Source organism: Gopherus evgoodei, chromosome 1, assembly GCF_007399415.2.
Source record: "Gopherus evgoodei ecotype Sinaloan lineage chromosome 1, rGopEvg1_v1.p, whole genome shotgun sequence".
Classification (NCBI taxonomy): domain Eukaryota; kingdom Metazoa; phylum Chordata; order Testudines; family Testudinidae; genus Gopherus; species Gopherus evgoodei.
Window position 1 is genome coordinate 152215449 of NC_044322.1, and position 26767 is coordinate 152242215.

Below are 26767 nucleotides of genomic sequence, written 5' to 3' on the forward strand. Positions count from 1 at the left end.
TCTTTTATAAGCTAACTCCATTTTGGGGATCCTCGTTCAGGTAGGAAAGATAAAGAGCAGATGCATCAATACTATACTCACAGAGAATGAGAGTTATGAGTACTGAGAGAGCAGAGACCTGCTGGGAAAATCTCCATAATAATGAGGACTGGGAGAAAATCTTGGTCCCATTCAAATCAATGACAAAGTTCCCACTGACTTCAGTGGAGCCAGGATTTCACCATTAGAGTACAGACAAGAGTATTAACCTAGCCCAGGCTGGAGAGAAAGGACCTTGCCACAAAACTGACAAAATCTGTCCTCTGGGTGGGAGTATGTAGGTTTTGTGTGGGTGACCTACCTCTTGATATTTTGCTGTGAGACTGAGATTCCAAAGAATTGGTGTTTCATGCCTGACATGTTGTGTGCAGGGATCTACATGTGATACCCATCTGCTGAATATGTGCACACATACTAAATGCTTTATATCTACAGATATATACATTGCATCACATATCCAAATTCTATTCTCATGTACACTGAAGTAACTCCACTAAAGCCAGTGAAGTTGCACCAATGTAACAGAGTGAGCTATGACTATCCACACATACAGATTATATACTCCAAACAAAAATATTGTGCAGTATCTGTGCCTAACAAATAAATAATAAATGATTAATAATATTAGTATATAACATTAAGAATGAGAAACCAAACACTCAAAAGTTAGAAAATATAGAGTTAAGCAGGAATACTCAACTCTTAAATCTAACTCATCATACATGGCTTCTCCTTATATCCTATATTATTTTTTCAAACATAATATATAATTCAAACATATAAAAAGCTTGTTGAAAATAATTAATAATTGCTAAAGATAAAATATACCAAACTCCAACTTTTATAAAGCAGGAAATATAGAGTACAACTACACAATCATCTTAACTCTGCTGTCTGTGTAATGACAGTTTTCCCAGGGAATAATTCCATATTCCCTAGTTTAGGTTGTTTTAGTTTAGGTGAGGTTTGTCTTTAGGACTTTTAACTGTTTTAGGAGGGTTTGTATTTTTGTTACTGTATCTGTGAACTACATTATACTGATGTTAGTAAGGAATTTGAATAGGTTATTGTAGTTTGTAGAGAGTAATTATTTTTTGCGAGGCAAAAGAGTGATACTGTAAATTTGTGGTTTTGTATGGCATGACACACCAGAGTAGCTCAGGTAATGCATAGGCAGGCATGTACAAACTGCTGCCTGTTAAAAGCTGAAACAGCCCTTAACTTGGTATGTACCTCATAACATCCAGAATGGCAACTGCCATTGGGACAGAGTGTCTGGGAATCCACCCCAATATGAGCAATGACATAACTAGTAAAAAAAAAATTAATGAATGAACTAATATAACATCCATTCCTGTAGAACCCCCATGGCATATATGCACAATGAGGGATACTCAATGTTATTAAAGAACCTTAAAATCGGCATTTCCTGAATTTCCTGAATAAATTAAATAATGTATATTTAAATAAAAGCTGGAATGCACTGTATATATTTGTAATTAGAGTGTTTTCAATTTGTGTAGAATACCTAATAATTTTATTAAAATTGGGTGGCCAAAGAGAGAGGATAGGACCATGAGAAAAGAGAAACTGATCATACAAAATATTAGCCTAAGCTCCTTGAAGGCAGTTTATTTTATGTACATCCTCAGGAAAAAGTCTTGCCCTGAATAACCCTGATTCAGAAAACCTCTTAAGCAGATGCTTAAGGGGTTTCCTGGACTGCAGGCACAACTTTTATGTGTAGCAGCAATCCTTATAAAGGCTGAAAATCTCTTTTCTCTTACCAGAGTGACACACTCAGCAATGGGCTTAAACATGAGAGGATACTGTGTTGTTTCACCTGGACCCACATATATGAGAGGAGGGCCATAAAAACAATGTCCCTTTAAGATTGCTTGAAGTTTCCAGTCCTGATTAGACATATTACTCTGAAAAAAAAAAAGATGTCATCCAGATGGTACATTTAAAGTTACAACATACATTTACCTGCAATTAGAGCTACATTTAACTTTCTATCCACTAATTCTTAGAATGGACACCAAATCAGATCACAATCTTTATATTTTCAACAGTGCCAACTCAGAGCAGATTTTAGGAAAATAAAGATTACATTTTTAAAAGTTTAAATGTATTCAACCATAAGTTCAATAATACCAGTACTGTGGGTACCAGTAGGAATGCTCTAAAAATTAATGTATTATGTACTCATATCATAAAAGAAATTTAATTGTACTTATAATTATGGGCTCAATCTAACCAAAAATGTGCATAGCCATATGCACTCAGATACTGACTCTGCTGAACACTAAACTATTTAGTAGAAAGACTGTCCTGCAGCAGAACCCAAAGTATGAAAGAAAAAACCAACAGTTGTGTGTTGACAAGTTGAAGGCTCAATGGGAGATGAAGAGTTCATGCAAATACGTTTTTCTCTCATGCTCCACATCAGAATCTCATGTTCTTTAAAACCAGCACACCTCTTATCCAGCAACACATAAAAGTAACTCCAGTTCTAGGAGCAGGGCCAATAGACAGACTGAGCAGGTCAATATTTATTATCTTTTTATTCTTTAAAAAGCAAAATAAAATTAGCAGAAATAAAGATCCCAATTATTTTGATTGTTTTTTGGTATGGTAAAAAGGAGCAAAGTTGAAATTTTGGTGCAGAATATGGCTCCTTTTTATTTTTTCTATGCTTGACAGATCTACTCATGATGTCAGCCAGGAAGTATGGCTTAAAATAGCTATAGACTTTTGATTTCCCTATCAATACAGAGACAGAGACCAATACATGATGTAAACTGCTCTCTCTCTGGCCTCAAATAGCAAAAGATCTGTCAGCCAGAGAAGAGCAACCACACCACCTTTAAAATTCTTCCATAGCTGAATGCTGTTTATTATCTGAAGAAGGACCTGCGCACACATGGAAGTACAGTGTCACAGTATTCATCTGCAGTAATCACACTATTATGCCTGAGATACAGTTTTTTCTGTTCTATTTATAAGAAAATTCTGCAGTATCAATACATAGCTTCAAACAATAGAGTTTAATTTTACTTTTAAAAAAAACAAACGAGAAAATTGCATAAAACAACTATATTAAAAGAACATTATCAAAGTCAAGCTCTAAATGTTAAGAAATGCCAAAATTTAGGTTGCCTGGGCAATCTTAATTCTAATCCTTGGACATATGCATTATCGTACATTTTTTTAATTTTCTGAGCCCTGTTTTGTTCAGGGCTTGATCCAAAGCCCATAGAAATCATTGGGACTCTTTCCATTTATTCCCTTGGGCTTTGGATCAGCTTGTGAGCATACAGGCTGATCAGTGCCCAGGAAATCATGCAAGGTTATGGAGGAAGATGAGGCTGTTGACTGTAGAACCTCTCCCTCATTCCTTCAACAAACTGCAGGGCGGTGGTGAATGAGAAAAGGAAGATCAGTAAGAGAAAGGAGTGTGGCGTGATTAAAGAAGTTGACTATCACACAGGAGAGGTGAGTTCTAGCCCTACATCTGCCATGGAGTTCTGGTGTGATGCTAGGCAAGCCACTTAAACCAAAGTTTTCAGAGATGGCCACTAACTGTTGGGGGCCTCATTTTCTGGTTGTCCAACATGAAACACCTGGGGTCTGATTTGTAGGAGTTCTGAGCATTAACAACAGCAGTTGAAGTCAACGTGTCCTATGGAAGCTCAGCACCACACCCATTAAGGCAGTATGGTCTGAAGAAATGAGCACAAGATTAGGATTCAAAAGACTCTGACATCTTATCCTCACTCTGCCGCTAGTTTACTGTGTAGCCTTGGGCAAGTCACCCGGCCTTTCAGTTTCCATTCCCCCACTTGTAAAACTGGGGAGAATAATTTGCCCACCTGCCACGCCAGAGTGTTGTGAGGATTAGTTTGTTAATACCTCTACAGTACATTGAACAGAAAGTGCTATAAAATGCTAAACACCATCCAAAATCATCAGGCTCCAAGTGTCAAGTAGGGGAAATTTCATCCTTAATACACCTGTGCCTCAATTTCATCATCTGTTAAAACACTCCCTTCCATACAGGGATGTTGCAAAGATAAACTCATTAATGTCAAGCATCACTCCTGTGACGAGTGCCATAGAAAAGCTCATGAAGAAATTATTCCTTCTCTGTTCAGAGCAGAGTATGGGGGCCTGCAGTAAATAAGACCTGTGGCACGCATAAAATGAGGGGGACAAAAATATTGAAAAACCACTTTATTCCTTGCAAACCATCTGTCCTGCGCACTAAAGGTAACAGGGGCTCTGTGGAAAATGTAAATAAAGTATGCAGTCCTGCAAGTAAAGACTGTGCCATTATGCATATACACAAGAGGATAGAAACTAAGGTTGCCCAGATAATATTAATTAGGACATTTACCAACTTTTTAGTGCTTTACTTCCAAATTTAATAACATTTTAAAACAGGCTGATGTCCATGTGTGTGTATGTGTGTTTTCTAAATGTACATTTAATACAACCGTGTGATTTTTTTAATAATAAAAAGATATTGCAAGGAAGAGATAGTGAAAAGACCATATTAGGAGATGTTTCACTTTCAGTGTTTCTTCGTTAACTACTTTCAGAACAACCTCCTTGGTTACTTTCAGTGTTTCACTGTGCTTTCACAATACTATCCTTCTCCAGACAAGCTACTGATTTCTCGTCTGATCACGGATCCCTTCCCTCTTCTTGTCCCATCAGATCTCAGTGTGACTTTTTCTATACTATCACTCTCTATTCTTCCTGACCACCTCACACAAAATACAGGATATGCAGCACTCTCAACTCCTGGTGCAAACCTTAGGTAACATTTTTACTTCTAATAGAACCTTTAAGTCTTCCTCCTGTTGTTTTAAGCCACATTGTTTTCTCTCTTTATCTTTTAATTTGAGACAGTCTGCTGATGGCCTAAAAAGCTTGGTAATGTCTTCTCTGAAGAAGATACCCAACCCTACATTCACTCTTTGACTCTATCTCTCTCTCTCAAATATCTTTTTGGACTGTCGGCTTACGCCATAATTGTGCACTATGGGATTTCTTGCATCAGGTCCTGGTCATTGCTGGAGATAAATTATTAGATTAGATTAATGACTATTCTGATCTTCTATGTTAATTACTGTATCCCTCTCTTACATCATAGCTTCTTAGTATTGAATGCTACAAATATTTAACTTTGGAATACACTTTTCTAATCTATCTATATTACATATTATTAGGGCTGCGTGTCCGTCATGGAGGTTGCAGAAGTTACAGATTCCATTACTTTCTGCAACCTCCGTGACTTCTGCAGCGGCAGGTGGGGCTCACACCAGGGCCACCCAAGCAGCTGGCTCTGGGGCCAGCTGTTTCGGTGGCCCCAGGGCCACCCACAATGGCCACTGCTGGAGTGGCTCTGCAGCCAGCAAATCAGGTGGTTGCTGCTCAGGTGGTCCCTGGCAACTGGCCCCAGGAACCACACGAGCACCAGCCGATACGGCTCAACCCAAGGACCACCCAAGCAGCGTTCCCCGTAGCAGCGGGTGCAGCCACTGCTCAGCGGCCCCTGGCAGCAGTCCCAGGGCAGTCAGACCAGACGCTGCTGGTGCCATTGGCCACACTCCCCCCTCCCAGCAGCAACCCCCTGGGTTGCCACCACCAGGAACGCGCCTCCCCCCCAAGATTTAGTCAGGACTATTTATAGTATAATTCACAGACAGGTCACGGATTGTGAATTTTTACTAAAAATACCCATGACTAAATAATATCCTCACATATTATTTATAACCTCACATTTCTCTTAAATAATTATTTTTTTAAATCAACTTTTTTGTGGAGTAAAATACATTAATATGATCTGTACGATATTTAACTCTGCTATCATGTTCCTTAATTCAGATTTCTGCTTTCCTTCCATTGCCAGAAATCTTACATTTAGTATTCATACTACTCATAGACTCATAGACTCATACCAACCATTCCCCCTCCTACCTGCAATGCCCCTTTATGTTAATAAGTGTCATTCCTAATGATTTTTCTTCTGAGACTAAGACTAAATAGTTATTTAGGTGGGCAGAAAACAATCAGTAACTTTTTTCCCTAAACAAGTTTTATGTTTACATACCATTTAGACTTTGGGCAACAAGATAAAATCAGTATTTCAGTACTTTTGTGGTTTCTATGTCACATGGATGTTAATTTTAATTTAAAAGGCTGAATCCCATAATCCTGAATCTTGATTTAACCTTCTAATTGTAAAATGAACTTACTATTGGTATGTCCTGAATCACGGCCTGATACGCGGGTGTTACAAATTCAAGCTCAGCCTCAGCACTGTCTCTATTCACCACACACTCAATCAAGTAGACCCGAATATCATAGAAAGATTGCAGCAGAATCTGGCAGGGATAGCGACCAGGATATTGTGGAGTAAACTTTATAGGCAGTTCAACTGCTGTATCTTTATCTTAAAAAAAAAAAGTATAATTATGTCAAGTGTTCCAAAAATATTTAACACACAAACATCTGGAGAGACATATGCAGTCTGTATCAAGAGATTCTTTCTGCAGTACACACATAATACAAGTAACTCTGGAATCACACAAGTCTTTTCATTTATACATAGTCAAAATTAATTTTGCTAGAGAGAAACTTTTGAATATATTTACGCTTCCAAACAACATTATTTTGTATAATTTTTTGTTCCGCATAGAGAAAATATATTAAAATTATTTACTAATTACATTTAGAGAAGTTTGTTGTGTATGAATCTTTTTCCAGATACCATATACATAGTGACTATGACTTAAAAAATTGGTCAACAATTATCATGCAGTGGTATCTGACACAGACTCAGACTTTAAAGTCAGAAGTGACCATCATGATCATCTAATCTGACACATTGCAGGCCAGAGAATCTCGCCCACCCACTCCTATAATAGACCCATCACCTCTGGCTGAGTTACTGAAGTCCTCAAATAATGGTTAAAAACTTCAAGTTACAGAGAATCTGCTATTTACACTTGTTTAAACATTCAAGTGACTCATGCCACATGATGCAGAGGAAGGCAAAAAAAAACCCCTATAGTCTCTGCCATAGGCATGCGCAGGGGGTGTGCCGAGTGTGCCCAGACACACCCTAATGCAGGGGTGGGAAAATGGCTCCACTCTTCCTGCGCAGCAAGCCGCAGGGTCCGCGCTCCCAGGCCGGAGCGCCCAGCCAAGCGCAGCAAGCCTCCGACCCCTCCCTCCCCTTCCCCCATCCCCTGGAAAATAACTATAATATTGCAGATACCATTGACCCTAACACTCCCCCTGTGATCTACACATCTGGATCACTGAAAGGGAGGACAAAGGGTCAGCAACCTCCATGAACTCTGCAGAGGGCCCACTGCAGAAAAGGAGAGGAAGACATGTGAGACAAGATAGTGGCTGTGAGCAGAAAGAGGTATGGTTATTCTCAAGAGCAGCCCCCCACAAGCGCTTCAGGGAATTCGCAAAAAGTGAATGCAGCCTGCAGCGACAATAGCTTCTCTTTGGTTCCCCTTTATGCTGAAGAACCCCACTTCATGAGGACTTTCAAGGGTAGCTACCAATGCAGAAAGACTTACATGGAATGTAGAGCAGTGCAGAAGCACAGAACTTTCATACAGCTGGAACTGAGATCCACAGGGTTTGAGGACACCACTACCCAGTTTGTTCCACAAGGGAGGACACATCCTACCTACCTCAGCTAAGAGCTTGGAAAATAATTCTTACAATGTTTTCCTCCTCCACTCTCCCCTCCACTGGGTTATTTTGTGGAAAGGAGGCAATCAGGCTCAATGTGTGACATTATTTTCAAATGATATTTTAATGGCAACTATTATGTTTTAAAAATGCAATCAATCTTCATTTACAATGCTGCTCTCTTTCAATTCTCAGATTTCTGAAAATTATACAGCAAACCAATACTTCCCTGTTGCTTTACTGCATTCCAAAAAGTTGATACTTCTCTTGTCTGTACCCTCCATTATTACATAAAAATTGCTCAGGTTCACAGGATGAATAATATAGTATTACATTATGAGCCTTTCAACATTACTAGGCTATCAAAAAGATTATAAATTGCACCTCAGGTTCAACCTTCTCTGAAATAAATTAGCTTGTTCCTTCATAAAGACAAGATTAATGACCTGCTAATTTATGAATTATTACCCTTTTTCTGTTTTGTCACTAAGTTATTATCCCCAATGGCTATCTTCCATAAAAATGTCCCAGGTTTGTTGGTTACGCAAGTAATAAAACTCCCTTCCTTATACCTGATTCGTAAATATATTTCCTGCAAATCTGACTGTAACCCTATTTGATCAATCAATTTGTGGGAGTACATAGAGGATATCCAAACCAATATACATATCTAAATCATTAGTGATATATTTTAAGTACTTGCAGTTCTTCAAGGTAAGATGCAATGTCTGTCCTCATATAGTCCAGTTATTGTCAATATACTCTAGTATATTTTGTATTAATTGGAAATGCCAAGATGTTTTGTAGTAATAAGAGGAATTTTAAAATATGTACTATAAAAGCTTATCATTGAGGTAAATGCTTCTCCCCCTGTTGTACCCCTATGGTCACGTAAGAGTCCACTCCTGATTAACCAGAACAGATTCAGTTCTATTACACAGTGGGGAGAGCAGTTTATCACAGTCCTCCATAAGGTTCTATAGCCCCCATGTGCCATTGATACGTGCTGCAACAGCAACTGGGGATAAATTCCTTCCTTCATAAGCCCTGTGGAAATGCATTCTGCTGACACAGGCTGTGAGCTGGGAAGATTATTTCCTATATTATTTTTAGTCAGGACACTCAAGTGTTTCACAAGATACTCAAGCCCAACAATATTAGTCAGGATAAAATCTAGCAAATTATTAATTAAAATTCATTTTAAATGTTAATTTAATATAGAGGTGCATGAGTAGCCAATCACTAGACCAATGATCCCCAAACTTTTTTGTCCATGTCCCCCCATCACCTGGTCCGCGCCCCTCCAGGAGCCATGGTCGGGAGCAGGACCACAAATGGAAGTGGGGCCAGCGCTGCCACTGAGGCCTGCAGTCGGGACCAGGAGCCAGGGGCCACAGTCAGTAGCAGAGCTGTGTCCGGGAGTGGGGATGGGATCCGATGGCAGAGGCTGGGGCTGGGGATGAGGCTAAGGGACTGGTAATTTGCTTGCTTGGTATATTGTGGAAGACTATCATAAACTGAGGGGACATCCTCTTTCTAGGCTTGCTTGTGACAGAAAAGCTTATATTGCACAACATTTAATATACTGAGTTAGCTGTTGGGTCATAGAAAAGGGTTATCAGAATTTCTACTAATTTCAGCTGTGCACAAGGTATATTCATCATAATGCAAAAATTGCAAGGCTTTTACATTTGTATGGATTCTTCCCGACATACTTCCAGGGCTTTAGTTTGTCAATCTTTGCCAGACTTCCGGCTGAGTCACACCCAGTCAGCGTGTATACTGCTGTCAACATTCTGCAGTTGTTGGCCAAGTTCAATTGCTGTGGCATGGGTTGGTAAAAACCTGGCTCTCTTTCACTCCAGGATTAACAGCAGCAATGTTGATTTGGCGGGATGGGCGGGGGGTATCAATTTTAGGTGAAGAGAATTCAAGACTTTGTTCCAGGAGCCAGCAAGGAGCTCAGTGGGTTACAGTAAAACATCTGGCACTTTAGTTCTTAACCATTTGTAGATTACTCCAAAAACATCTAGAATCAGGGGGATATACTTAACTTCAAGTTAAGGAGGGTCTTCCCAGAATTCAGCTCATTCTAGAGCAGATTAAATGTTTGTGGGTTGAAGCTGATGACAGCCATTCCCCAAGTAGCATGGATTACAGAAGAAAGGTTGACCTGCATTGGATGAGTTATTGTTGGACACTTTCCCCAATGTGTTATATTAGTAAGGTTCCAGCCTAATTAACCCTCATTCCCAGTGTATTGTCTTTTTTTCTGTGGGGTCCAAGATGACACCTTTACAAAGAATAGACCGGGAAATTTAGCTTACAGTTATTAAACGTTATCAAACTATTAGGCCTCGGGGGTAGAAAGAAAGTGTGTGGAGAAAGTAAATAAGGAAGTGTTATTTACTCCTCATAACGCAAGAACTAGGGGGTCATGAAATGAAATTAATAGGCAGAAGGTTTAAAACAAACAAAAGGAAGTATTCTGTCATATAATACACAATCAAACCGTGGAACTCTTTGCCAGAGGATGTTGTGCAGGCCAAGAATATAACAGAGTTCAAAAAAGAACTAGATTAGTTCATGGAGGATAGGTCCATCAATGGCTACTAGCCAGGATGGTGTGGATGGCATCCCTAGCCTCTGTTTGCCAGAAGCTGGGAATGGGTGACAGGGGATGGATCACTTGATGATTACTTGTTCTGTTCATTCCCTCTGAAGCACCTGGAATTGGCCACTATTGGAAGATAGGATGGACCATTGCTCTGACCCAGTATGGCCATTCTGATGTTTTTAAAAGTATTTGAATTTAGTACTTATGAAACGTTGCTGGAATAATCTCTACTTAGTCCCATGACAAGGATAGACTAGACAAACAGGAGCAATAACAGCTTCTCTATGTTGCCACACCTATGCCACACAGTGATCTAGAGAGATCACCTCTAAAGGTAGCAGTCTCCAGGTTCAGTGAATCCCTTCTGCACTACAAACAATAGTATCAATGTGCTGTGGTTCTCTCTCCACTAGGAATTAGAAGACCATCAATTCATTTAAAAAAAGAGACAAAATAGACATCAGATTCAGGGTATTGGGAAGAGAGAAAATGGGAGAGGTTTCAGTCCTGGATTCTGTAAGCTTTTATATAGTGCACACACTGTGGTGCAAATGGTTGTTGTGCTCAAGTATAGTAATGAACTTACTAGTGTGGGTTCAAATAATCTTAAGAACATTAGTGCCATAGTTTCAAGAGCTCAACACCCAACAGCTTACACTTATAAACCTAAAAAAGCAGTCAGATTTTCAGAAGTTGTCATTTCAGTTGGAGCTGTTGGGTGCTGAGAGCTTTTGAAAAGTTGCCCACTTCATTTAGGTGCTTAAATCGGAGCTGAGTCCTTTTGAAATTCTGGTCACAATTGTATTCAGCTCTGTTGAAAATCTGATGTTAGGTATAGTCCTTTGGCAAGAAGCATAATTAAGTCTCAAGTCTCTTGCACTTTTGATCTCTTATTTTCAAGTGAGAAGGGGTAAAAATGAGATGGGGTAGTGGGTCAATATGGATATTTCAAAGGAAATGTGCTTAAGAGCAATCCTTATCACATACATGAGGATTTTAGCCATGCTTTTTCTTCTTACACCTGCTAATAGTCAGAGACCAACAGTCACCAGTGAGGAACATTATTTCACGGCATTACCTCTGCCAATCCCTATGGCAAAAGCCTACAAAGCATGGCTTCATCATGCAAAAACTTATTTTTGGAACAATCCCTCAAAAGCCATGGGGAAGTGGGTATGAGCTTTAGCATGGTTTCAATCTGTAAGACAACTTCTGTTCTACAATTTCTAGGACAAGAGAAAGAAGTGAGAAACACAATCCATTAGTTCCACACCCATCTTAATCCTTTGAAACTGACAGTATAAAAAACAGTCCGGACCCTTCTTTAGATGTACAGCCAGTGTCATGACATGCTGAATCTGGTGCGCCATAGAACTAATTCAATGGAAATCAGCATTATTATCTAAGGGTACGTCTACACTACGAAATTAGATCGATTTAATAGAGCAGTTCAAATATAGGCTAAGCAAGTGCATAATGATGGTAGAAATGTGCCTTTGGACGTTTACAAGCTCGCTCATGCAATTTACTGACTCGGTCAAACCTCAGCGAAACCAATGTTTCCATTGTTATTACTGCTTGCTGTGTGCTCCACAATACCTATGAGAGTAAGGGGGAGATGGCGGGGTGGGAGGTTGAGGCAAATTGCCTGGCCGCTGATTACGCACAGCCAGACACAAGGGCAGTTAGAAGAGCACAGCAGGGTGCACTGTGCATCAGAGAAGCTCAGAAAACCAGTTTCATGACTGACCAGGCTACGGTGTGAAAGTTCTGTTTGTTTCTCCTTGATGAAAACCCGCTCCCTTGGTTCACTGTACTTCGCTGTAAGCCAGCTGCCCTCCCCGCCCCCCTTTGATCTCCACTTGCAGAGGCAATACAGTCACTGTTGTTTCAAATTCATGCATTCTTTATTAATTTGTCACACAAATGGGGAGATAACTGCCAAGGTAGCCCGGGAGGGGTGAGGGAGGAGGGAAGCACAGGGGTGGGGTAGCTATAGGGGCACCCCCTAAAATGGCAGGCAGCTCACTATAGAAGCAGCATGTCTGGGGCTCTGACAAATGTTTTGGAAAGGAAATACTTTATCTAAACAACTGATCTTAAATTCTAAGTGGTACTGAAACTGTTCAGATGATAACTGTGTTACTAACTTGTAATCGGAGCTTTTCAAATTAGCCTTTTCCACAACGTCCATATTTATGGTATGTGAGCACCATACCTCAGAAACTCAGGAGCCACTTAGGTATTATAAATTCAAATGGAAGCCAGGAGCTACAGCACTGAGATAGCCTACTGCAAATGGTTCTCCCTAAAATTACCTTTCTATTCAGTATTTCTAATTCTGCCTACAAAGAAATTTGAAAATAAGTGGGTAGCATTCCCAATATATCCAAGAGATTAACTGGGATTTCTCCACTTACATATGAATAAACTGATTTTCTCCTTCATAAGTCATCCAACACAGATTTCCACTTTTAGGAAATGGAAAAAAAATGAATCTGCAAAGGAAAGAGCTGTGGATTGGAGAAAGTGATATTGGAGCGGTAATCTCACAAACTACGTATTTGATATCGGTGGGTAGAAGTTAATAATACTTTGAAAATATGTGCACAGAGTTAGGACTTCACAACAAAGTGAAAAAGTGGGTTCTCGAGTTACTGGTCCTAATAGAGTGACAAGAGAAACCAGGGGGTTGACACAAGGCCCCTGAAATTTAAGAAGGAAGAGTAGAGAATTAATACAGAAAATAAAGTCCTCCAAATGTGTCACCAATGTTCTTAGTAGAGGCTCTTGGAATAATCAGATCAAGGAAAAGAGCTCAGAACTAATACTAAAGAATGCAATAAACACTTGAGTAGATATCAGCACTGATGGAATCAAATAAAAGTGTTGAGTCTACCATTTATTGCATTGAAACAAATGAATGTAATGCTAGTGATGATAGCTTAAAAGCAGACAATGCCAAAAAACTAGACAAATGCCAGCTAGTAATTTCTTCAGCAAATAAGGTCACAGTTTTCTTCATCTTCCATAGCTTTGGAACTTATGACGGAGGAACAGAAGTGCTCTCTGAACACACACAAAAATAAAACCTAACAACTGTTTTAGCATCAGTTTAAGATTTTTACACAAAGACAGAGAAAACTGAGTATATTAACTGGAAAAAAAAACATTTATCAGAACAGAGGTGATAAAACCAAATACTTTTCACAGTATTTCTACAGAAAACTTTTTAATCCATTCATTGGAAAAATAAAATAAAATAAAATCTCTTTTATTGGACATTCTTTAAAAATATAACAGCAGGCAGCCTATATTGTCAAATCTTGTCAGGAGAAGCTATAGAACTCTTTTATTAGTTTTTGATACAGCACCTAAATTAGGTATCAAGATGTAATACAATGCCTTTCATTTTAAGAACAATTTTTCAGTGCACTATATTTCAGCACACAGATGCACTTCCATCTCCTGCTGGACAATTTTAATGCTGAAATTGTTCAAAACAAAACATGTTACTTCTCTGTAGCTCAAAATGTAAAATGCTTTCTCTTCCATTTGCCTAGTTGGGCTTTTATTTCCAATTTTATAAAAGACGCTAGACAAAGAGACAAAACATTCAATCCGATAGATGCATGAGTAGAAGTGCAGAAGACTTGGAGCATATCTGACTTAGGTAAGCTAGTCCACCATTGTGCAGGTAGCAAATGAGATGTTTGCTATAGTGCGGGGCTATTGTGTTTTGGGGGTTATTTCGCATACCGATTGTGTTGTGTATGGTGGTTGTGTTGACTTGGGTGTAGGGATTATAGGCTGGTGGACCTAATCACCAGACTGGGATAAAAATTCCATGTCTGGTTCCATTTGTATTCTTTTCCTTAGAGCTCAGTTTATTCTTTAAAACATACACAAAGGAAAATATGAAACCACCACTACCAAGCCTACAGTCCTGTTCTTAACTGAGACTGCGGGGCCTTCTGGCAGATATGGGGTCTGGACCTTCCCCAGCCTATTGGTGTCTGTGGGGCCTGCTTGCCCTCTCACAGCCTTCTGCTGCAGCCACAGGAAAGTGTATTCCTCATGGAACTGGTGCGCTCATATATATACTCCAGCTGTTCAGTTATTACCAGCTGTTCAGCTGGATCAGTTGATTCCCAGTACCTGCCTGCTGGGCTTCCCTCCAGCACAGGACCAGCTGCTCTCCAGCCCACCTAGTTCTTAAAGGGACAGACTGCCCTATTACATGGGGTAGCACTGGGAGATTTGCATTGATTTGTGAAGGTGATGAACAAGGGCAGCATGCTGTGGTGATGGGCTATGTGTGTTTGCAGTTACTGTGTGCGCTGGTCAGAGGCCACAGAGCCAAGAGGGACATCTGGACCATAGCATCACAACTTTTTGACCAGGCCAAACCCAGGTGGCATTGAAAACCCATGTGTCAGGTTTCAATGTCATGCACTCAGATTTGGCCTGGCTGCATGGCAGGGCCGAATCTGAGTGACTGGCATTGAAACCCTAGTGTACCAGATCCCAATACCATTCAAGTTCCCAGCCAAAAGGTTATCCAGCCATGGCCTGGGCGCTGCCCTGCCCCAAGCTCTGTGGACTATGTGACCAATGCACACAGTAACCCCAAACACTCAGATTTGGAGGGAGTGGGTTTAGGGAATCATAGACCAGGCTGTTGGGGAAGGGGGGTTGCACCCTGGAGGGAAAGAGAGCAAATCTATGATCCATCCACTTTAAGTAGCACTCCACTGCCCCTGGCTGGTCATGTTGTGGGGATAGTTGTTTTGATCAGTGTTAGGAGAGGTTGTGCTAGGAGAATTGTGCTGGTTTGTGAAGGTGGCAGCTGAACCAAGTAATCCACCATCTGTGCTCTCTCCCATATACTCCTTGAAATGGTGGATGTGAAATCCACATTATCTGTATTGTAAAGGTGATCATTGGCTGAGTTACCTCTGATGTCACAGAGGTGCAAAGCAAAAATAGTTCCCACTAACTTGCACTGAAGTTGTTGGTCCTCTACATATCTGAAAATCATGCCCAAATTGAGTCAAAAGCTGGGCATCCAAAAAAGGCACCTCAAAATCAGATCATTTCAGCCGCAATTCTCTTAACCACCCCGACCTGAGTCTCATTTACACAGTGTAGGAGTTTGGGGAAAGAAGTGAGATAAGGTCATACAATAAATCTTGGGCCCTTCAGACTTGGTCCTCAACAGCTGACTGCAGGAAACCCAGATTCTCCGAGATGTCCCTACCTAGATTCCCCCTCACCTCCTCCTGTTCCTTTTAGCTGAAGTTCTGTGACTTTTACTTAGAAACGCCTCAAGAATTTGTTAGGGTTTTTTTGCCTAATTGATTGATCCGCAAGACCTATCTGATATTTGGATCTAACTAGTTTTCAACAGAACTCATAAAAAATAGGGCAGAGAGAATGAAGAGGAAGGCTTTGGTTAAATATTTTTGGTTAACTATAAGATGTTGCTCCCGGTAAGGGGTTGCATTTACCTCTCTTGAGCACTCCCTGGCCAGGTGCATGTGCCTGCACTCTCTCTCTACCTATCTGTGGTGGTCTTCACGGATTCAGCCCTCTGACCAAATCACAAACCCTCTGTCAGTTTGTCCCTGCTCTGGAATAGAGCAGTCCCCCCAGGGCTCCTTCGCCCTCTCAGGGCCTCTCTCATCCCAGCTCTTCAGCTGGATCACTACAGTTCAGCCCTCTTCTGGGATGCCTCAAAGTCCAGGCCACTTCCCCCAGCAACTAATGGGGGGTTGGACCTGGGCCACCCACTACTCCAGGTCCCAGCCCAGGGACCTTGTAGATAGCAGCTGTCGCTGTGCCCCTTTATCTAAGTTGCACTGCTGCTGTAATTCCCCGGGCCACTTCCCCATAGCTCCCACATATTCTTCACTTTTAGCTCAGGGCCTTGTCCTTGTGGGGTACCAGCAGCCAGCCTGGAGCACTATCCACTCTCCTCCAGCTCTAGCAAGGAACTGAACTTGCTTTGGCCCTGCAGCTCTTCTTATTATATTGACCTGCTAGGCCCTGATTCACCAGCTTGGCTTAACAATGAAATCCTTGCTGATCTTAAATGCAAAAAAGAAGCTTACAAGATGTGGAAGATTAGACAAATGACCGGGAGGAGTATAAAGATATTGCTCAGGCATGCAGGAGTGAAATCAGGAAGGCCAAATCACACTTGGAGTTGCAGCTAGCAAGAGATGTTAAGAGTACCAAGTAGGGTTTCTTCAGGTATGTTAGCAACAAGAAAAAAATCAAGGAAAGTGTGGCCCCCTTACTGAATGAGGGAGGCAACCTAGTGACAGAGGATGTGGAAGAAGCTAATGTACTCAGTGCTTTTTTTGCCTCTGTCTTCGAGAACAAGCTCAGTTCCCAGATTACTGCACTGGACAGCACAGCATGCGGAGGAAGTGACCAGCACTCTATGGAGAAAGAAGTGGTTCAGAACTATTTTGAAAAACTGAACGAGCACAAGTCCATGGGGCCAGAGGCACTGCATCTGAGTTGGCTGATGTGATCGCAGAGCCATTGGCCATTATTTCTGAAAACTCATGGAAGTCCCAGATGACTGGAAAAAGGCTAATGTAGTGCCCATCTTTAAAAAAGGGAAGAAGGAGGATCTGGGGAACTACAAGCCAGTCAGCCTCACCTCAGTCCCCGGAAAAATCATGGAGCAGGTCCTCAAGGAATCAATTCTGAAGCACTTAGAGGAGAGGAAAGTGATCAGGAACAGTTAGCATGGATTCACCGAGGGCAAGTCATGCCTGACTAACCTAATTGCCTTCTATGAGGAGATAACTGGGGGAAAGCAGTGGATGTGTTATTCCTTGACTTTAGCAAAGCTTTTGATACGGTCTCCCACAGTATTCTTGCAAGGAAGTTAAAGAAGTATATGCTGGATGGTTGGACTATAAGGTGGATAGAAAGCTGGCTAGATCGTCGGGCTCAACAGGTAGTGATCAACGGCTCCATGTCTAGTTGACAGCCGGTTTCAAGCGGAGTGCCCCAAGGGTCAGTCCTGGGGACAGTTTTGTTCAATATCTTCATTAATGATCTGGAGGATGGCTTGGACTGCACTCTCAGCAAGTTTGCAGATGACACTAAACTGAGAGGAGTGGTAGATATGCTGGAGGGTAGGGATAGGATGCAGAGGGACCTAGACAAATTAGAGGACTGGACGAAAAGAAACCTGATGAGGTTCAACAAGGACAAGTGCAGAGTCCTGCACTTAGGACAGAAGAATCCCATTCACTGTTACAGACTAGGGACCGAATGGCTAGGAAGCAGTTCTGCAGAAAAGGACCTAGGGGTTACAGTGGATGAGAAGCTGGATATGAGTCAGTGTGCCCTTGTTGCCAAGAAGGCTAATGGCATTTTGGGCTGTATAAGTAGGGGCATTGCCAGCAGATCGAGGGACGTGATCATTCTCTTCTATTCGACATTGGTGAGGCCTCATCTGGAGTACTGTGTCCAGTTTTGGGCCCCACACTACAAGAAAGATGTGGAAAAACTGGAAAGAGTCCAGCAGAGGGCAACAAATATTAGGGGGCTGGAGCACATGACTTATGAGGAGAGGCTGAGGGAACTGGGATTGTTTAGTCTGCAGAATAGAAGAATGAGGGGGGATATGATAGCTGCTTTCAACTACCTGAAAGGGGGTTCCAAAGAGGATGGATCTAGACTGTTCTCAGTGGTACCTGATGACAGAACAAGGAGTAAAGATCTCAAGTTGCAGTAGGGGAGATTTAGGTTGGGTATTAGGAAAAACTTTTTCACTAGGAGGGTGGTGAAGCACTGGAATGGGTTACCTAGGGAGGTGGTGGAATCTCCTTCCTTAGAGGTTTTTAAGGTGAGGCTTGACAAAGCCCTGGCTAGGATGATTTAGTTGAGAATTGGTCCTGCTTTGAACAGGGGGTTGGACTAGATGACCTCCTGAGGTCCCTTCCAACCCTGATATTCTATGATACTTCTCACACAGCTGCTCTAGGCAACTTGGAAGATCTCTCTACTGCCCTTTTCTGGGGCAGGGTGTGGCAGGGCCATAAGGCCTCCAGCAGGAGCCTCAGAGCCTAGTCCACCCCATCACACTCAGCCATACCAGAGTTTAGTCTGGCACAATTTTCTTTAAAGTACAGTTTTAAGTAAAAGTTTAAAAATTGCAAAAATGTTCTGTAATCTCAAGAAAATATAAAAATAGAGTTTTAACAAATAATATGTGAATCCTAAAACCTCGCAGCTCTTCTGCAACATTTCTGCTTTGCATAATTGATCTAGAAATCCTCCATTTGATATTTATTGATTGTATCTATAATACCCAGTGAGTCCTTCATTGTGTGAAAGATAAATAACAGGTTTTAAGTTGTTTTTAAATGCCAGATAGTAATTCTATTCCCCCCACTCCATAATTAACATTGTATTGCAAGAAATGAACAGCAGTATACTGAAGGTAAACTATAGCTTACAGGCGCACTCTTAAAATTAGCTAAAATAATTAATTCAATCTTGGCCCTTTAAAAATCCTACTGACCTGTAGGAAAACAATATCCTTTTTATAGGAACTCAGTGCTAGAGAATGGAATTTACCCTGCAAAGCAGGAAATCTTCTTCTGGATAAGAGATATTTGAAAGAATCAGGACTGCACACATACAAATATATCGCAAATAGACCAATAAAAATATATTTCCAATTAAAAGCAATATTCTGATAATTATATTAAAAAGATACAAAAATATAATGTCTATACAATGTGGCTAATAGTCCAAGTTTTAAATGGTGATTCTATCCTGAAAAGTAACTCTAAAAATAGCAACTCCCCACTCAGTGGATATATTTATGACACATGGAGTCGAATCTATTTACAATAGCAGCCAAGATAAGTTTTTACTGCTTTTTGCATCTGCCCTGAAAGACCAGCATTGCTAGGAATATACATCAAACTCAATTCCTTCTTGTGTATATCATCAACAGAATTGTTCACTAAATTCCAGTTAGTTACATCTGTTTACCTCATTGCCCAGGTGACACTGTCAGCTTCAGTGCATCCCCACTGCCTTGTCTTGGTGTCAACAATGCCATATTTGGTTTAAAAAAACAAAAAACGCTGAAGGTTCCTTAATGGTAACTGCTGGCCTTTGAGAGTTGGGCCTCTGTACATTCACCCATGAAGGACTGGCATTTCTTGGAACTGAAGTCACAAAACACAAAACAGTGGGATAAGAACACCAAGGTAGAGGGAAGGGTGGGCAGGAAGTGTGAATGCACAAAATGGACTTTCAAATTAGAACAATCACCAGTAATTGTCTTTTTGTTCTTCAAGGATCTCTGTGCTTTGCCATTTGTGAGAGAGAAGTCACCTTGATTATACAGTGTCCATTGAGACCACAGAATGTAAGATGTCCTTGTCAGCTTTCCAAGCCTGAACCAAAGGAAGCTGAAGACTCAGAGCACCTGGTGCCAAAGGTGACCTATAACGAGAAGTGGACATCACCAGTGCCAACTGAGTCATCAGCATCAAAGTCCTGGTGTCAGAGTCTCTCCTACAGGATGGTGCCAGTGGCAGGGTCAAAGCAAAAGATAACGTAAAGGTTTCACTCATTTAGTGGCCGATAGTTTCAGTGCCAAAGTAGGTCAACAAGAACCTAGATCGCCAATCTGAACCACTCATGCTAAGGCTTGTGCCTTAAAGTCCTCTCTGGGGAAGCAGACCTCTCGAGGTCCTTTCCAGTCCTAGAGTCTATGAGACCTGAAACCTTAACTGTCCACCCTGTGTTTTGGGTCTGAATACCTAACAGGCAGCGTGCTGTCAAGGTGTGTGAGCTTCTCCTAGAGACACTCAGTTGCAGACCTGTACTCTGGATTCTGAATAAAGGGCTGAACTGTCGTTTTCTTGATAAGAACATAAAAACTGCCATACAGGATCAGACAAAAGGTCCGTCTAGCCCCAGTATCCTGACTTCTGACAGTGGCCAATGCTAGGTGCTTCAAAGGGAATGAACAAGTAATCATCAAGTGATCCATCCCATCAGCCATTCCCGGATTCTGGCAAATAGAGGCTAGGGACTCCATCGCTGCCCATCTTGGCTAATTGCCACTGATGGACCTATCCTCCATGAACTTATCTAGTGCTTTTTGAACCCTGTTATAGTCTTGGTTCTCACAACATCCTCTGGCAAAGAGTTCCACAGGTTGACTGTGCGTTGTGTGAAGAAATACTTCCTTTTGTTTGTTTTAAATCTGCTGCCTACTGATTTTATTGGGTGACCCTTAGTTCATGTGTTATGAGGAGTAAATAACACTGATGCCATTCTTATTGATGTTAATACATAAGAAGGAAAGAACTAACCCTGAATTTTACATTCTATGTCGAGTTTGCAAGGCTGGCAGTTAATATCTTTTTACTTATTAACTGAACACATTTGACATACAAATTAAGACCTAAAGACAGCGACCTATAATATTTTCAGAGAGTCACTTTTCAAAGTAGACTCACACTTTCAATAAAGCTTTATTTGACAGGAGAGATATGAAAGCGCCCTAACCAAGTACTTAATTACCTCTGTTGTCCAATATTCTGGATAAGTAAGGCTGTAAAATGTAGCTCAATTATGTGTATAGTAATGGAAATTAAGTAATCATAAAGCTCACTTGCGATGGGTTCCTAATGTGATAAAGAGACATGAGAATTAATTTTCAATCTCAGAATGTACAGCAGACCCTCACTAGAACATGCGTCTTTGTAGCACGAATTTGGTTATAGCGTGGGACCACGCATGGATCTCAAATTTAATTACCTTCATTGGAATCCATGGTAATGCAGTCCCTGTGTTAATGCAGAACCGTGCATGAATCCAAAACCCTGCATTCTAGTGGGGGTCTGGTGTATATAGTAAGTGGAGCTCTTAAAAGTAAGTAAAAGTTGATAAACATGGGGAGGCTGCTGGTTTATCATCTACAAGAAATTTTTTTTTTTTAAAAGGAAAACAACAAAATGTTAGAGCACATATACAGCACTTAGGCCATGGAACATTACCAGGAAACCAACAGGATCACTGACAACAGTTTACTGAAAAATAGATTTAAAGACCCAGGAAACTACTTTAAAATAAAAGATTGTTCTGATTAAACCCAACAGTGTGCAACAATCTGAGACAACATTTATAAGGCATACCAAAACAAAACAAAACAAAAAGATAAGGCTGATCCCAGTTCTTGAAAAAATATGAATGCATATTTTAAAACATATACATATTTATTCAGTCAAAATACAATTATTTGAAGGTGTTATTAAAATATATAAAACTTGTGTAACAGAATGCTGTAGATAAAAATAGTTTCTACTTAACATAAGTGACTGATGTGGTGAGGGTAAAATAATTTTTAAAAATTATAAAGTATTTTCTACCCTTAGTGATAATTGTATGGCATGATGTAGCATCCTTTTTAATACTGCCAAATAATGATTTAAAATTTAATTCTTGTTTGGCTGGTTGTTCTGTATTTTATTGCAAACTATGGCAATGAAACAAAAAAAAGTCTTGTATTTCTAACTAAAATTTTAGTATATTACAGTACTTGAAAAATATTCTGACAAGACTGATATTTTAGGCCTGGCAATTCAGTAGGTAACTCCGATGGAGTGGACTAGACCACCAGGAGCCAAAAAATTGAGGAAAAACTGCAGGCACACACACACTTGACCCAGAGGGGCACTCACAAGAAGTGAGTGCCACCCCATTGCAGTAACACATTTCTTTAAGTTAACACAGAACCAACATCCCAATATGATGCTGAGGGCATTGTGTTGCTGTTGAAGATATTGCTTTTTTGATCAGTTGTAAAACTGAGTCCTTCTTTTTGGATTCAATGTAAAACTGTGATCCCATGTACTTTTTGGGTATTAAAGATACCATCATACTTTCTGAAGCAGCAGGGAGTGTAAAATTGGTGTTTTTGACAAATTTCTATGTGAATACTTTTTGGGGCCTCTGGAAGCTACCATAATACAAACATTAAGTGACCACATAGCCAGTTTAGATTACAAACAAGCCCAAAGACAATGTCTTCCTCTATCTATTATCTTATTTATTATTAGGGATAGCGTTAGCAGGGCTGGCTCCAGGCACCAGCTTATCAAGCAGGTGCTTGGGACGACCACTCTGGAGTGAGGCCGCACTTTCAAGTATTCGGCGGCAATTCGGCGCAGCGTCCCTCACTCCTGCTCGGAGCGAAGGACCTCCTGCTGAATTGTCGCAGATAGCGATCGCGGCTTTTTTTTTTCTTTTTTTTTTTTTGGCTGCTTGGGGCAGCAAAACCCCTGGAGCCAGCCCTAAGCATTAGGGTACCTCCCAAATCAGGATCAGGATCCTATTAGGCTAGGTGTTGTACAAACACAGTAAGAGAGACTGTCCCTACCAGAAGACCTTAAAATATGAAAAGGTAAAAACCAGTGAAGACTGGGGAAATGATATAAACACACAAACATTGCGATTAGAATGGCAATATGAACCCATTTTGTTATTTCCATGTTGTTTCCCCAGACCCTTTTCTTCCCTCCCCACCATCCTTAAAGACAGCCAATACACAATACATGAGAGAGAAGGATATAGACAAATATTACAACAGTTGCTAAAATAATCTTTTGCTCCCTCCGCTAGGACAAAAAGATGATCTCCTATCAGGCAAGAGCTCTACTTATGATGACAATTACTCTACTAACTGTGACAGTGGTACACCAAGTGCCAGCTCTGGCCAAGGTTGAAGGCATTAGCTAAGAACTGACAAGCTCATAGCTGGAAACCATTTATTCAAAACAGGTATTAGTCTGATAAGAATGTATTTAATGTTTTGACTCTGTGATTTGCTTTTTAAATTGCATTAATCTCACTTGTAATGTCTGTATTCCATGCTATAAGGAATATGTAAGTTTTGCTTTGTAACTTCAAAAATGTTTGCTGTAAACTTGTGAACTCAGTACGGGAATCATCTCTCCTACTCTCCTCCCTCTCCCGCCCCACATTAAAGACATCTATCAAGATTAAACGGCCATTAGGGAAAATCACAATACAAAGGATTAGTGAATGGCCTTATCACATCTTGGAAATGCTATGTGTAAAGGAGCCCATCTCAAACACTGAAAGGCCAAATATAGAAAATAAAACAGGTCACAAGAAATTTTTTCATCTCTTTGCTGTTTGAATTCTCACAATGCCAGAGACAATAAACTAAGGCAGAGATCCTGAGGGGCTATCGGGGTCCACTCTGAAAGACATTTTAGATTGACAGATTACTACACCTCTGTCTTTAGGAATCATAGATGGTAACTCATTTGTGTGTATGTGCTTGTTTGTTTGAACCTGTAAATAACAAGTATTTCTTTTTCCTAGGGATGGTGTCCCTAGCCTCTGTTTGCCGGAAGCTGGGAACGAGACGTGTTGTCAGAGAACTACTTCTTCTATTTCTCTTCTTTCAAGTACATACTTAAAATCATTTTTCCAGATGTCCAAGAGATTGATTTCTCTACAAATACATTTTTGAGGTTTTGTGGTACTAACTGATCCCTTTGAGAACTCCTCCTCCCCCCATACATCTCTCCAAGGCAGGTTCTTGTCCGTCCCTTTTCTCAGCAAAAAATAAAAAACTGAAAAATACCAGCTTGTTATATTTTTTCCAAAGTAGTTTAAAGCAGGTTAGTAATGTCACATAATTAACATTTTAAAACTTTGATGTATGTGTATCCACAGGTGGTTAAACTGTATAAGTCACGCCTGAGAAGTTGCTAAGCAACAGTGACCTGCTTAGGATCACTGGCCAGACAATGACATTTTGTTATGTGGGTAAAATACTGGTAATATTGTATCTTTGTCAGAGTTGTCGGGGGTGGATTTCTGAAGTTATCTCTCCTAGACTATTTCTTTGCATATCACCTACACTAATCTCTCTGAACAAAGTCATCTGTAACTTTTCTAAGTCACCTCCAGACGTTTCTCATTACTGCAAACACAAAACTTACTTTTAACTTGACAACAAATAGTATGTAAACAGAGACAGATCTTATGCTTAAATAGCATATAGCAAATAGCAGCTTCTTTCAACCCTTATACCTCCTGGTTGTGTTAGCCATCTGGCTGCTCACCAGGCTGGTTTCTCCTCTCCTAGAGGACAGATGAATGTACTAACTTCTCCCAGCTTCCTGAAAGTGTGATCTGATCTGATGCACCCTGAAATAACTTCCCTGTGGCTAATGACAACAATACATATTTCATGTTTCTTTCCTTGAGATGCTTCATTTTCACATTTTCTTTTCTTTCTACTTGAAGCTGGACCAAATGGTCATGTTAGTGCAGTTCCCAGACCTCTTTCAACTTCCAATCTCTCCTGCCCCTGAACTGTCTCCAGACTCTTTTGCCTTTGGAACTGTGCATTTGTAGAACTATTTTTCTTTACAGCTCTTTCCTGGCAGTTGTCTCAGAGTCAGGAGGTCCATCATTCTCTGGCTAGTCTTCAAATGGATGTATAAGGACATCTGACAGCCAATTTCCAAAGAAGGCTTCTGGCAGGTAAATTACATTGAAGCTATTGCTCCAGTTGCAATGCTCAACACCCCTGCTGTATCTGGAACAGACTTGTATGTAAGAACCTGCAGGGGACCTGGGACCATGGGGGTCCTGGGTCACTGACACCTCCATATCATCATAGAAGGCTTAGGCTGGGCTCCTGCAGGAGGACCCTGTGAGGCTGGGCCCAGAAGGAAGTACTGCCAAGCAGGACCTGCATAACAACTCCTCACAGCCCACTGATTGACTGGCACTGGTATGTAAGCCAGAAAGCCATGACAGGAAGTTGGCTGAGCAACAATACAGACTGCTTGCCTGTCTTGCTTCGGACGCTGTGTGCATGAGAGATCCCAGACTCTGGCTTCTGACCCTGCTTGCTTCCTAACATCTGGCCTCTGGTTTGCCCTCTGGCCTGTCTTGAACTCTAATCCTCTGGTATCCACTAGGCCTGACTCCTGCTCTGATTATTAGGTTTAACTGCCAAGGCCCTAGTCGTGACATTGTATCTATTTGGCAATATAGTTTCAATGGTGAAATTCGTATTTTCCAAGCTCTCTACCCTCTTCATACATGTTGTGAGTTCACCTGAAATCCTCTCCCTACATAGTAAGACTGCTGCAAGCAGAAGGCCAGATGGAAGCTTTGGGTCACTATCAAGATTATTTTTTTGGTCCAGAGCTTAAGCTACACCTCAATAGTCTACTTCACAAAGTCCTCTCCTCCAGACCTTTCCTGTACCTTCCTCACTCTCAGCCTAATTAAGTTAGGTGGATGGGCAACACAATGGCAAATGAAATTATATGTTGATAATTGCCAAGTAGTGCACATTGGAAGGCATTATTTGAACTATCCATAAAGCTTACTGGGTTCTAAATTAACTGCATCAATTTAGGAAAAATAAAATAAAAACAACAGGCGCAGCCCAGTGCAGATCTCCGCTCAATGTGAGGAAGCGATCAAAGCAAATAACCAAATATTAAAAATGTATCTGGAACAGGAGGGAAAATGTAGAAAATTTTATAATGCTATTATGTGACTCTAGGGTACAGCTTCATATGGAATACTGTGTGCAGTTCTGGTCATCCTGCTTCAAAATTAATATTACAGGATTAGAAGGTTGTCAGAGGCAGGGATGAGAATGCTTAGCAGGATGGAAAATTTCTCAAAGAGAGATTGAAAGGATTGGGATTATTTACCCTAGGGAGGACATTAATAACAGAGATATGACATAAGTATAGAAAATAACGAATGGCAGAGAGAAGGCCCATCGGAAAATTCTATTCACCCTGTCTTGATACAAGTGCAAAGGAACATTCAATGAAATTGAAAGGTGGCAATCTCAAAACTGACTAAAAGGAATCCTTGTTGTCCCTTTATTATGACACCAGTGTCATTCCTATGTCACATGGTAGCAGATGTCTGGCTGCTTGAAGGTGGATTTCCAATGGATATACTCCAAATCAGTGGTGGGCAAACTACAGCCCGCGAGCTCTAGCTGGGGAGTGGGGCCTGGGGCTTGCCCTGCTCCGGCGCTGCAGCCGGGGCACTGGATTGGGGGCCGCACCACACAGCTCGGCCCCGCTCCGGCACTCCAGCCAGGCACTGGGTCCAGAGCCTCACCACACAGCTCCCAGAAGCTGTGGCATAGCCCCTGCTCCACCTCCTACGTGTTCCAATGCCCCCCTCTAATGCTCCAATGGAAGCTGCAGGCGTGGTGCCTGTTGATGGGGCAGCATGCAGAGCCGCTTGGCCATGCCTCCACGTAGGAGCTGGAGAAGAAACATGCCACTGCTTCCGGGAGCCATTTGA

The 26767-nt window shown here is 41.1% G+C and overlaps 1 protein-coding gene across 1 annotated transcript in view; it reads right to left on the reverse strand.

Moving 5' to 3' along the window:
- Nucleotides 1–26767, reverse strand: part of CFAP47 (cilia and flagella associated protein 47) — a 681124-nt gene that overhangs the window by 309633 nt on the left and 344724 nt on the right. The window contains 2 exon segments of the mRNA XM_030575652.1: nt 1827–1970; nt 6306–6502. Coding sequence (XP_030431512.1) covers nt 1827–1970; nt 6306–6502 — 341 coding nt within the window.